At 33.0% G+C, this 14,216-nt stretch overlaps 1 protein-coding gene across 5 annotated transcripts; it reads left to right on the top strand.

Moving 5' to 3' along the window:
* Positions 1–4,372: 4,372 nt before the first annotated feature.
* LOC133309982 (uncharacterized) lies at positions 4,373–13,669 on the top strand. Of its 5 annotated transcripts, none has more exons than XM_061510859.1 (10): positions 4,373–5,038; positions 5,395–5,450; positions 6,215–6,273; positions 6,388–6,459; positions 7,121–7,201; positions 7,393–7,500; positions 8,088–8,150; positions 8,437–8,517; positions 9,383–9,448; positions 13,594–13,669. In XM_061510859.1, the coding sequence occupies exons 1-10, from the start codon at positions 4,476–4,478 to the stop codon at positions 13,624–13,626; spliced, it is 1,182 nt and encodes a 393-aa protein (XP_061366843.1). In that variant the 5' UTR covers positions 4,373–4,475; the 3' UTR covers positions 13,627–13,669. The 5 variants fall into 5 exon arrangements, with proteins under 5 accessions (XP_061366843.1, XP_061366844.1, XP_061366841.1 ...); XM_061510860.1 differs by lacking the exon at positions 13,594–13,669 and adding an exon at positions 12,835–12,977; XM_061510857.1 differs by lacking the exon at positions 13,594–13,669 and adding an exon at positions 11,667–11,935.
* Positions 13,670–14,216: the final 547 nt, after the last annotated feature.

Below are 14,216 nucleotides of genomic sequence, written 5' to 3'. Positions count from 1 at the left end.
GAAATGAAGAAATAAATAAATAAAAGATATAAAGGAATAAAATGAATATTCTGATTCTAGTGAAATTTAACAACCAAGCAAACCATTATTAGAAAGAAAACCTGCGAATAAACGCATATATTTGCAAAAGCATATTCTTATCTTAGTTCTTTAATTTTAGTAATGGAGACTTTCAAATCCTTTGCTTTGCTGATTACACAATTGGGCATTTCTAGTTACTCTGATTAAATTGGTACTTGTTTAATGTGTCTGACTTTTTTTTAAAATATAATAAAATTCTGCTTGACACCCGTATAATAGTGCACGAGGTAATACAAAAATATTATTATATTATTATATCAATTTATTATACAGTGTTAATTTAAAATTATAAAAAATAAAATAATTAATAGACATGCATCAATTTTAAAATCTTTAAAAAAAATCTACAAAAATTTAGTTAAGTCAAAGATACTTTAATTTTTATCTGCATCCATGCCACGGCGGTCAGCTGCGATTATGAAATGGAAAAAGTTGAGCATAAAAAACCTCGCAACATGGAAATTTCACAGATAATTAGAGTCGATAAAACGGATTCGATCCGCTCCATCCGCTAAATGAGATGGCGTAGACACTTGTAAAAATAGGAAGAGTCGGGTCCGACACGCTTTGACACGGCGACACGCTCCGACACGGTGTCAGACACGCGGTTGACTTTTTCCGACACGTTGACCATTCTGACACGCGAATTTGACCGTGTCCGACACAGTCAAATGGCATTTTCGTAATTTTTTTTAATTTTTTTTTAAATTTTTTTTTTTTAAAAGTTAAAATATATTAATAAAGTTTCCACCTGATCATATCAATTTTATCTTTTTTTTCTTTTTTTCCCTTACGTAGATAAGAGATCATCTCAGCATCATTGTTGTCAATTTCTATCACGCTCTTGTTGTATCTTCTTCTCTCTGATCTCTCTCTAATATGATTTGATCTCTCTATCTGATATTATATCTCTCTCTCATCCCAGTTCTTATTTTTTTATTAAAGCTTCCATCTTTATAACGTGTTGATGAGTATTATTAATTTAGTTTCATTTTTTTGTTAAATTATTAAATATTAAATGAAATATACACTATATAAATTAAAAATATTATTTAATATTAAAACGTGTCCCAACGTGTCGAAATCTATATTTTTTTAGGATTGACGTGTCGGAGTGTCGTGTCGTGTCACGTGTCGTATCGGTGCTATAGGTGTGAGTTAAGTTTTTTATAGCTCATTTTTTAAAATGGAACAGGATGACGAGGACAAAATAGAATGAGTTAATATAAAATAAGCTGGGGTTGATATATCGAGTTTTTTAACCTATTTTTAAAAAAATAAGTCAAGACGGACTGACTCATTTTTTGACAGGTTGATGTCGTCTTACACACCTTACCACCTTTATAGCCAACAATCAAAACAACAGCTCAAATTTCTCGATCATCCATTCATTTTTGTTAAATAAGGGTTGAACTTTGTATAAATAATTTTGCTATAATTTTTTCCATGAAATAATGTTATTAAAAAACGTTTGTAACATATTTCTTAGTACACTTTTATTATTAGGTTAATTTTGTTTCAATCTTATTAAAAAAAAGTTAATTTGAATTACTTAAGGTGGACAAACAAATTTTTATCAAAGAACTACAATTACTGGAATATGGTGAGAAATGAGTTTTCTAGAAAAGTTATAAAAAAAATTATTCAGTAGGCTAAAATATTATCAGAGTAATTAGTTTAAGTTTCCTGAATCTATGTTTGGTTGAAGATAAAATATTGTTGAAAAAATAAGATAAAATTACGAAAGCAACGATTGACTAAATAATATTACACAATACACAAATAAGATTAGAAAAATGTCATTTTCATCATTTACTTTGCGCTCCTTTTTCTATTTTGTTGGTAATCTCAAAATATCACCTTCAAAGTGATATTCTTAAATAGTGTTTTTCATCACAATTTTCAAAGAAATAAGAAATGATGGGCAAATCAATTTACTATCTGAATTTTTTAAAAACTTGTATCAAATATGGACAACTTTGAAATATCCTTCTCACTTGCCTGGATATTGCTAAGTGCCTGTTTGAATTCTCTTTTTTTTAAGCTAGAAGTTCCTTATAAGCTAAAGTTAAGAAAAAGAACTTAAAAAAGAATATGACACATATATTAAATTTTTATTTTTTTCTTCTCTCTCCTTATTTATTTATTTCTTTCTCTCTACTTCGTCCCATCAAATTAAAAGTGTTCCGAGAGCACTAAATTCCTTCTCGAGTAGTGCAAGCATTGGAAATATTAATAATTAAAATGTAAATGAGGAAATTATATTAAAAAAAAATCAAAAACATGTTTTTCTAGTTGTGATGCATCCCTTGCTGAACTCGTTTTTCATCAACTACTATCGGTAATTAGATGACGTTGGAAGTACCTTGTTCAACTACACTCTCATCGCCGTTAATTTTGTTGCAAATTTAACAAATGATCAGAAAGGCCGTTAGATGAAAATGTTAAGATGACTAAAGTTTGGTGCCGTAATAACAAAAGATAAAAAATTATACCCTTAGTTAATTAAAAATAAAAGACAACACATAAATAGTATAATTATACATCCTGCCAGCTCTATTTTTTCGAATAATAAAAAATGTAAGTAGAATATAGATGCTGTTAAATTGAATTTAAAACTTTAGTTATAATATTCATTGGAAATATGAAAGAAAAAAAATGCAGAGAGAAAATAAAGAAAGATTGAATTATACGCTATTTGGAAACTATGAAAATATACTAGCATTCGTGGTCAATGTGGTAGTTGTTGCTTGTTGGAGGACAACACCATACTGGTCCTGGTTCGAATGCTGGTAGAATCCAAAAAAAAAAAAAAAAAAAAAAAACTATGAAAACATTACTAAATTCTGAATTTACTAATCATATACATTTTTTCATAAATGTCCTGTTCTTGTATAAGAGCCTAAATATGAATAAAAGAGTAATTACATTTTAATATATCATTAATGTGATAGTTACATTATATGTCAAAGGTCATAAAAACCAAAGATTATTATCTAAACATCATGAGACATGTGAATAGGTAAAGGTCATTCCCGTGTAAAATAGATATTTTACATATATATTATAATTATTATAAAAGAGGCAGGTTATTTTTATATTGTTCTAAAAAAAAAAGTTTTATATTTGACCATTTATCTACTTATATCTAATGAATCGCATAACTAAAACATTAGAATTGTTACATATTATAAATACCAGGTTGTTTTTGTTTTCAAAAATTGTTTGAATATGACTTTGAAAACTGATTTTGAGAGTAAAAGAATAATAAATTTTTTTTGACTAATAATTAGATTTAAAGTTATAAAGAAGTTGTAATTGTTTATAAAAATATCATTGATGAAGTTCATAATTACAAGTTTGCCATCAAAAAATAACTTTTAAGGTAGTGTTTGGTTGAAGGTTTATTTTGGAATTGATGGGAAAGTGTAAGTGGATATTGGAAAATACCACGTTTGGTTCAGGTTTTTTCAAGAAATACCAGGCAAATAGGATAGATGGGAAAATGACTTTTGTGTTGATTTTTGGATGAAATTCACTGTTATAGAATACCACTTGAGATGTGGTATTTTGAGATAACTGGGGAAGTGAAAAAACAGGTGCAAAGTTTCTCCCGAACATAGATTTTGCATATTTAAATAAATTTCCCTGTTAATATTTGGGTCAACCAAACAACTTTTTTTACATTTTCCTATCAAACTCACTTTCCAACCATTTCCCTAGTAAAAAAAAATTTCTCCCGAACCAAACACTACATTAAGAACATCTTTATGTTGGTCTGCTTTTTTAGTTTTTTTTTTATAGCCAACAAAGCCAGAAGCTACTGGATCACTAGAGCTCGCGATCTTTCCACTCCAGTAAGATCAGTCAGATAAATAACATAAATGTCAGGTAGTGATTCTTCACAAAAAAGATATTGCACATCCTCATCATGCTCAAAGATAAAATTTGTCATCTAATCCGCACAAGTTTTTTTTAGTTTTAAAATCTAAGAAACAGTCATTGTTTTGGGATTTTTTTTTCTTTTTTGTTATTGTTAGAATAGACATCAAACATACTTACATACCCATAATTTCAATTTAGGATAAGATATTTTACTATAATTTTTTTCATATTTATCTTATTTATTCATTTCAATTAACTGTCACTTTTTTTTTTTACTAATTAAAGTAGACACAAAAAAAGTTGACCGGCACAAATGCATAAATTATAATGTCCTATATGTGAACCAACTTTTGGGGTCGAGGTTCCCTCTAGTATTCAAGTGAACATTTTTCGAATAGAACCCTTTCCCTCTCTCTCTCCCTATTGGAATCGAATAACATAAACCCTAGAGAGTAGAAACACAGAGCAGAGGGCTTAAGCAAAATTGACATGCTCTATCAAATATCACCATGAGACTCCTCAGAACGATCTTGCTCAACCCCAATTGTCACCTGCTCAACCCCAATCGCATATTTTCATCTCTCCTTTCTCACTCCTTCTCCGCGGAAACCAATGAATCCGACAATCAGAGAAACCAACCGAGTAGTTGGAGCAATTACGGCGATGTCTTTGACACGTCACTCGACCCCCAAAGACACAGCGATCATAGCGACGATGAAAAAGCAAGTGAGAAGATGAAGAAGGTACAGGCACAGGCACAGGGACTGGGTGGAACGGGAAATATTATTGGAACGAAGAGAAAGGGGAAGGTGAAAAGTCAATGGGTTTGCTGCAATTGTGGGCATACTTCAGGGCAGTGGTGGGGCACGTGCCCCTCATGTGATATCGTTGGCACAATGAAAGAGTTTCACGAAGCCAAATTAACCGATGCTGATAATAAGCCCAGAACTGGATTAGCAGTTTCCGAGGATGCAATGGGCTTGTGGCTCCCACAGCGAGCAGGTGAGTTGCGTCCCATGAAATTGGAAGAGGTCAACAGTGGATTTGATCACCTGCGCTGGAGAATTCCTTTGTAAGTTCCTAAAAAAAAATTGTTTTGGATATTTATATTGTCTATTGGGATTCAGTGATTTTTAGATTTTGTAGTAATTGCTGTTGAGACTTTTATCTGAAGTGACAGAGGGGGTTGGTTTAAATTTTGAGTGAGTAGTTTGTTAAAAAAAAAAAAAAAAACTAATCTTGAGGATTTGCAAGTATTTGACTATTTATTAATCCACTGTTTCAATTGTTGGCTTTATGAACGAGTTAACTAGAACTTCTTTAATTAAACCATGCCTTGGTGTGTGTGAGAGCATCTGCTCTAGTCTTCAACAGAAGATGTTGTGCTTTTCTCAAGTATTATAATGTGTGGTTTCACTTTGATTTCAGGTCTGGTCCTTTTGGAAATGAAGTTTCTATGGTGCTTGGTGGTGGTCTTGTACCAGGTTCAATCCAGTTTACTTATCTACATTGATATGCCAGTAACTGTTGAGGCTTTTGCATTTCTATTTTCTTCTTCACGTTTGTCTGAGTGTGATGGATTTGCTAGGTCACAGTATCAGATGCATTATTTAACATTGTGGTTTCAAGTAATAAATTGTAATTACTAATTATGCATTATTTGGTAAGAACTGTATTTTAACATACCATTCTTTGTATTTTTATCAAGTTTAGTTCATCCTCTATGAAAAGATGGTGGGTCTGGAGCAGTGGTAAAGCTGTTGTGTTGTGAATGAAAGGTCACGGGTTCGAATTTAGGAAATAATCTTTTTACAAATATGTAAAGATAAAGCTGCATATAGGGATTGCCCTTACCCCTACCTTCGTTAGTTAGGGTTTAATCGGGAGTGGTTTTTTTTTTTTTTAAAAATTCATCTGCCATGACTGTGAATCAATTACATGCTCAAATGTTCATGAACGCTCATACTTTGTGCAATTTTTTTGCCCTAATCATGTTTGTTTGTTTTGTGGGTAGGACTAGTTCAAGTGTTGCAGCTTTTGTTGATTGATCTTGGTGAATGGATAATTTCTTGAACATTGTTTCTATTCTTTTGTTCTGTATGAGCTTAATATTTGAATTTCCAAATTGCTTACAGCCAATTTTCTGAAAAGTTCTAATATCTTTCTTAATTCAAGTGTTCTTGATGCTTCAGCACAGAGTTAATTAGATTATCCACGGCTAACTTATTTTGTAATTGTGGTTTTGAAGGCTCTTTGACTTTAGTTGGTGGTGATCCTGGTGTTGGGAAGAGTACTCTGTTGTTGCAGGTATGGATTATTTTTGGTTGGTAGAACTGGATCGAAAAATCTGATGGTCAACTTATTTTAATGTACTGGTCAACTGCCATCAATGCTGGTTTAATTGTGATGATTAATTGGAAGATTGCGGCAACGATAGGAGAAGGATGCACTGACGGTGAAGCATCTCCAGTTGTATATGTCTCTGGTGAAGAGGTTTGCTTTTAATGGGCCTGTTAATAGTTTTAAATTATGCTTGTTATCTACAAGCTCATTATCACATGCATGTTTTATATTGTAAATGGAGATTTTTAACTTTGTTTCACACACCCTCACACACAGCTCCAGAGCTTGGATAACCTGTGTCATCACAAATATATTAAACCCGCAGAACACATACTGCTTATATTTCTTTTGTGCCATCAGAACATTTGCATGTTACTTTGGTAAGTCCTGTATAATATAGAGTAAGTTAAAAATTTGACTACTAATTAATATTTACTTTACAGATTGTTCAGATGGAGAGTTCTTAACACAACCAATGCAAAATAAGGGCCTAGGGAAGAAAAAGAGGACAGATTCAATAAATTAAAATATACTCATGTTCTTATTCATGTATATAATACTTATTGTTTAAAAGATATAAAAAAGCTGCTAAATAATGGTTTTAAAAATGAAAAATATTGGACATGGCTCAGATTAATTTTGACCTTTACCTCTTCTCATATCTTGTATTTTTGTGTTGTAGACAGTGGTAATCTTTGATTTCACTGCTGTTGAAGGTGGATACTGTAGTTTAGTGTTTGATTTACAAATGTTCTTTAGGGTCTCTGACACTTCTTGATTTAGCTTGCATTTATTCCCATTTATGTAACAGAGCCTTCAGCAAATTGGTCACAGAGCAGAACGCCTTGGGATTAAATCAAATATAAATTTATATTCAAGTACTGACATTGAGGTATATTGTCTTTGATTTTGCTGGTAGCATTTTTCTTATTTCATTACTTTTTTTATGCATTTGATCATAAAGTTGTTGTCTCGGCACTATCAAGGAGTCTGTTTCACTTTAAAACTTATTTTTAATAGGCTAGAGTGGAGCTGTCGCAATAATTGTCTTCTTTTTTCATTTTACTTCTTCCATGGTGTCAGGACATATTGAAGAAAGCACATTGTCTTTACCCTCGTGCTCTGGTTATTGATTCAATACAAACTGTTTATTTGAAAGGAATAATGGGAAGTGCTGGAGGGATTATGCAGGTGGGGAATCTACCCAATTTATCTTGAATGTTTTAACTGTGACGTGGTACATACATCCTTTGGGATTGTTTTAAAATGATATGTCACATGACATATTGAAGAAAGCAGTGTATTTCCCCTCGTGCTCTGGTTATTGATTCAATACAAACTGTTTATTTGAAAGGAATAATAGGAAGTGCTGGAGGGCCTATGCAGGTGGGGAGTCTACCCAATTTATAATACATCCTTTGGGATTGTTTTAAAATGATACGTCACATGACATAGTTGATTTTTTTTTTTTTTTTTCAATGAACTTCTAGCTTTTTATCCATAGTAACTTCATCTTCCTAGTATTGATCATTGTGAAATAAAAGTTTTTTTTTTTTATTATTAAAGGAAAAATTCATGGTGTAGCAATTTTCTGTTACTTAAATTATTTAATTGGTTAATTCAATTGCTGAGATGAACGGTCTACTTTCTCTTATTAAATCTTATTGTTTTTAATCTGCTCCTGCCGACAGCTGTCAAAGTGTATTAACTATACCTTTTTGACCGTGAAGTCAAATGTTTGTTCTTTGGTACGTGACTTTTTTCTAGGTGTGTGACAGGTGAAGGAGTGTACTTCAGCTTTGATGCGATTTGCAAAAACAACTAATATTCCAGTTCTTTTGGTGAGCATACGTCTATAAATAATGGATATTTCCATTTTTTCCTACTCATGGTTTTATCCCTTATTTTCAGTCAACAATTATTTACATTTGCCATTATGGTAAAAGTGGAAATGCTTTTGTAGTCTCTTTGTGAGCCTAATAGAGCAGGATCATATGATTGGTGTTGCTTGTGTTATTTCTTGTGTAATTTATTTGTGGGCATATCTTTAATTTTGGCCTTTGAAGTTGACATTCATGATAATTGTTTTGAATTTTTTTTGCTTCCTTTTTTTGTTTTGTATTTCAGATTGGACATGTGACAAAATCTGGAGAGATAGCTGGACCTCGTGTCTTGGAGCATATTGTTGATGCTGTTTTGTATATGGAAGTTGGTACCTTGTTACATAGTTCTTTCTTTAGATAGTTGGTAAAGCTGATTTATGCTTATCATTATAGTTGTTTCAACTACTTGGCATGAAGTCTTTTTTTTATGGGCTTCTTTTATCCTTTTTGGATACATAATATTATTCGTTCATCGTGAAACCTTCATCTAGCACATTACTGAACATAGTGTCCTGCCTTTACAGCACTATTCAGGGCATGGCAAGATAATAAATTTTGATAAGGGGCATTTATTTCCAGTTTTGCATTCTGCTAAATGACAGTAAATGGGAAGGGAATAAGAGAGATCTCATGATGACATGTTATCAATATGATGTTCATTTCAAATTCTAACTTATCAATATATCATTTTATACCAATATTTTTCATTAGATTTTTTTTAATTTTGCCTTTTCAGTTTTGGTGCCCACTTCCTCAAGTACGGATGAAATAGTATTGATTACAAAATGTCACAACAATAATAAGTAAAAAGAGGATGATTTGAATTTTGAAGTGTGACTAGAATAACATGCACAACAAAATATGCCCTATTGTCATTGATAAAATATCAAAGAAATAGTTGTTGATGATAATTATTTTATTCCTTTCTGAAATTTTTTATGGTTACCGCCCCTGGTTCTTCCTATTCCCTTTTGAAGTTTTTTTTTTTTTTTTAACAAGTGCTAGTTATTTTAACAATGTTACATTTTGTTATCAAAAAAAAAAAAAACAATGTTACATTTAATCTAAAATCTAGCTGTTTTGTTTGTAACACCTTGCATTTTGTGTGCATGTACTTATAGTTGGATTGTTAACCTGATCAACTTTCATTGCAATTTTCTTCATGCTAATTTTCTCATATTAATGCTCAGGGCGAGAGGTACTCTACATATCGTATGCTTCGCGCTGTGAAAAATCGGTTTGGATCCACTGATGAGGTATGCTTCTTCTATTACGTTAAGGATCTACTATGTCTTCCTTGATAGTATCTACTTTTTTTCTACTTACGCTTTTGAAAACCTGTCTGTATCCAATACTCTTACTCTTCTTTTGGTCTATGTTTGTTAGTATCTTTCTGCTATGCTAAGTACTGGGTCCAGTGAGACTCGCTAGGTTCTACCTTGTCGTATGGTCTTCCCCATAGGTTTCGCTCGCTCATCTTATCCCTATTTTTTCATAAAGGGAAAAGTATTTCTGTAGAAGTTATCTCCAGTGAGCTTAAAACGACGTCATTTTGAGTTATAAGATAAAAAAAATTATAATGAGAAAGATTAATATAATCCTGTAATATATTATAATTACAAAAACATGTTAGATTTCTGTCCCAAAACAATGTCGTTTTGAGGTCGTTTTGGACTCACCGAATATAACTTATCTACATTGAACGGAGAAATCCTTTATCCTTCATTAAATTATTAAAATTATAAACAATTCTCATTTGTTGCAATTGTTTGGAATTTTTTAAAATTCAAAAATGTCTAATTTATTATTAATGACAATTTGACGCTTGATATATTTTTTTTCATTTGTCCGAAAAAATACAATCCCTTAGCATTTTTTCTGGCAAACTAGGAAAAAAATTAAATATCAAATTGTTATTAGTAATAATGAAATTAATGTTTTTGAAATTTTTGGCAAATTATTATATGAGCTTTCTTTTTTGGTCAAATTAGGAAAAGAAAAGAAAAAACAATTGTAAAAAAGTCATTTATAATAATAAGTTTAATAATAAATTTATAGGGATTTTGAATATCATCATCCAAATTATAATTATTTATATTGTTAATTATTATTTATTTTAATTAATTTAATATTACTTTTACATTTTATGACAAATTAATAATATCAATTTAATGCAATTTATGTGGATTGAGAAAATAAGAGCGACTAAAGAAATGTAATTTAGGATACCTTGGGGGAAAAAAAGGAAAAGAAATGTAATTAGGATGAACGGTCAGGATTCTACTAGTAAAACCGGGTGAACCCCGACGGTGGGTAATGTTTTTTGGTATCTTCCTGCTATGCTTAATTGTTTTGGGGATGTCTAACTATACATCTCCATTTGTATATCTCGCACTAACTTTAACTTATTGTAGTACACAAGCATGTTGATGTGCGTCCTATGCTTTGCCGTAAGGATTGAAACTTTAACCATATATTATTGTAAAGGATTTTACATGTCAAGTTTGTGAAATGTTTTTTTAAATTATTTATCCAAATGTCATGACATGGAAATATTTTCTTAATATTCCATCCATATTTTTCAGTCTCGTTGATCTCACCAGTGGGATTAGTTTGCCATGCCGCATAACCTAGTGAGTCTGAATGGGTGTGACAATCCTGCTGGTGGGTCCAACGAGACTCGTTAAGTTCCATCATGTGGCATAATTTTGATCATTCGTCCAAAATAACACTCATCTCACCCATATTTTCTCCATCCAAATAAATTGCATTGAATTAACGTTATTATGTTGTCGTTGAATTGAAAATTGATATTGAATTAATTAAGTTAAATAATAATTAATAATATAAGTTATTTTCATTTATGTGGTGATATTTTTAAATCATTATAAATCAAAAATGTAAAATTTATTATCAATGATAATATGATTATTATTAGGCTTTTTGACCCTTTTGCCCCTAATTAAATAATTAATAACTAAGTTGCCCCTCTCCCAGAACTATCCACTATCCTGCCCCCATTTAGTCGATTAAGTTGCACTTTTAATCGACTAAATGGGCTAAACTCAGAAATCATGAAACACGAATTTTAGTCGACTAAAAACTCATCTTAATCGACTACATTGTTTGCACTTTTAGTCGACTAAGCACATTATTTAGTCGACTAAATGTCGCGAAAAACCCTATATCCAGACCTCTCTTGGTCTCATTTTCATTATATTCGAAATCAAAACTCCTCTCTTGGTCTCTTTCTCTTGTTTGTCAGCTTTGAACCTTCCAATCACCCTTCCATTTCATCCCACCACCTCTAAGGCATAGTAATTGTGAAATCATTGTCATTTTCCTTTATTTCTCAATTGTTTCCCCCAAATCCGAACCCAAAACCCTAAAATCTGATTCTTACCCCCAAAATTCGTGTGAAAGATGAGCTCAAGTCTAAACATGTATTTTACCATGATTTACTATGATGGAAAGCATTATGAAGGCCCCAACGGTGTTCAATTTGAAGGAAAAACGAAAATGTTGAAAATCAAACGGGGCACTACGTACAATGAGCTGAAGGGGATGATTCACCAAAAATTGGGGCCATGGCGTTCAACGGATGATCGCCAGGGTAGAGTCTACAGTTGGTAAGGATGCTATATTCTACATTGGTAATGATATATGTGACGATGAAGATGTGGACTGTGTCATAGATGCAATTGTGGACCGAAAATTTCAAAACTTTATTGAGATATATGTTGAAATAGACTGTGGTCAATCTTCATCTGCACCTGTGCATGGAAGAAGTCAAAGTCAAGAAGACAGAGTGGTCAGTTTATCTGCACCTGCACCTGTCTTAAGTCAGATACCACTGAGGGAAATAGACGAGGATGAGGATGAGCATGACGAAGATATGGACAACGAAGACGATGGTGAACCCGAGAGTGTTATTCCGCTGGGTGACACCTCAGATACGGACGTAGAGGGGAATTTTGACGCTGATACTAGTTCAGGAAACTTGAGTTCCCAGGTTATGCCACCGCTCCGTGTTGACCCTGTTAGCAATGGTAAGATTGTAAATTAAAGTTTTAATTTTGCATATATATATATATTTGTGTTTTCTTTCGTACTGACGGATAAGTTTAAATTTGGACGTAGGTTCTGAGATTGAGCCATTTTGGAACGACAGCCCACACTATTCGTTCATTAATTGGGCTCACCCTAATGATGAGACGGAGATATTGTATGGCGACGATGACATCCACGGTGGCTGGCATTTAGGGGATCCATTATATTTGTACCAGGAGTTTCGAACTAAATCTGAAATGCAACATGCAGTCAAATTATATTGTATGAAGTCTCATCGTACTGCTGTGGTGGCAAAAAGTGATGACCATAGATTTGTGATGAAGTGTCGACACCATAATGATGGTTGTCCCTGGTACGTGCGGGCTATGTTGCCCAAGAATGGAAATAGTTGGGTTGTTAGTAAGTGGGGTAAAAAACACACTTGCCTAAACCAAGGCCTTACTCGGGACCATAGACAGCTGGATTCTGATGGAATCTGTGCAGCCATTATAAGTATGTATTACAGAATTTTTGTTTATGGTTTAATTTTTCGGTATATTTATTGATTGTGTTGACTTCGAATTTTGTATAGGTATGTTAAAAGAAGATCCATCCACGAAACCAGTTCTTATTCAGGAGAGGGTACAAAGTTTGTATGGATACAACATATCTTATAGGAAGGCTTGGAAGGCTAAAATGAAGGCCATTGTGAAGTTGTTTGGGGACTGGAAAAAATCATATGCCATCTTACCTGGTTGGCTGACCTACATGACACAGATAAATCCTGGTTCTGTGTTCAAGATTGATACGGATCAGTGTTGTGACGAACTACGAGTCTACACCGATAAGGCTGTCTTTTGCAGGGTATTTTGGACTTTTCACCAGTGCATTGAGACTTTCAAATATTGTAAACTCATAATCCAAATTGATGGCACGCACCTGTACAGGAAATACAAAGGTACCCTCTTGATTGCTACGTCACAGGATGGTGATGGATTCATTCTGCCTATTGCGTTTGCCATTGTTCCACCGGGTGAGAGATTGGATGATTGGTTGTGGTTTCTTAGCCAGATGCGTTTCCATGTCACACGTAGGCATGATATATGTCTAATATCCGATCGTCACCCCAGCATCATCAGGGCTGTGAAGGATCATGCCGGTTGGCAGCCTCCATTTGCGTATCACGTGTTTTGTCTTCGTCACATTGGAAGCAACTTCAACACTAAGTTTAGGGACGTGGAACTGAAGAAAACGCTGATGAAACTAGGTAACCTATTTACATGAATGTGTACATGTTGTATGTAATGTTGTTTATGTATAACTCATTGCAATTTGGGTTCATTTTTTGCAGGTTACATGTGTTCGAAGATTCACTTTGATTTAAGATTTCAAGAATTTGTCGACAGTAACCCACAAGTAGCCTCATGACTTGCAGTTGTTTGAAGTTGAGGATGCCTACAATCAATCTACACAAATTGAGAAGGTCTATGCTGCACATTGGTTTCCAATGGGTAATGAGTTGTTGAACCCAGAAATAGATGGTCCAACTATTATCCCAAATGCATCTTTGGTTCGTACACAAGGTAGACCGAAGTCTTCAAGGATACAGAATGAAATGGATTGGGTTGAGTCCCAACCCACAAGCAGTCAAACTAGATGTAGCACCTGCAAGCAAATTGGTCACAATAAACGTACATGTCCTATGAGGATTAATCCTAGCTGAACCAATGTTGTGCATGTATTTAAGGTCTTTTGTAAGAGTTCATGTAATTCTGTTATGAATTTTGATGTTACTTTGTGTTACTGTATAACTCATTATGTAATTTGACATTTCATTTCTAAGTCCATTATCTAACATTGGTCCATATTGATAGATTGAAAACTCATAACTAATACTAATATTACCAAAAAATGAAATCACCAAGTTTCGTAGCATATGTAATGAGTCCAGAAAGAGGTTACACATAAACATAA

This window comes from Gastrolobium bilobum, unplaced genomic scaffold, assembly GCF_033153095.1.
Source record: "Gastrolobium bilobum isolate Gb01-03AN ecotype WA unplaced genomic scaffold, APGP_CSIRO_Gbil_v1 utg156608, whole genome shotgun sequence".
Taxonomy (NCBI): domain Eukaryota; kingdom Viridiplantae; phylum Streptophyta; class Magnoliopsida; order Fabales; family Fabaceae; genus Gastrolobium; species Gastrolobium bilobum.
The sequence above is the reverse complement of the archived record's forward strand: the minus strand, read 5'-3'. Positions and strand labels throughout refer to the sequence as shown.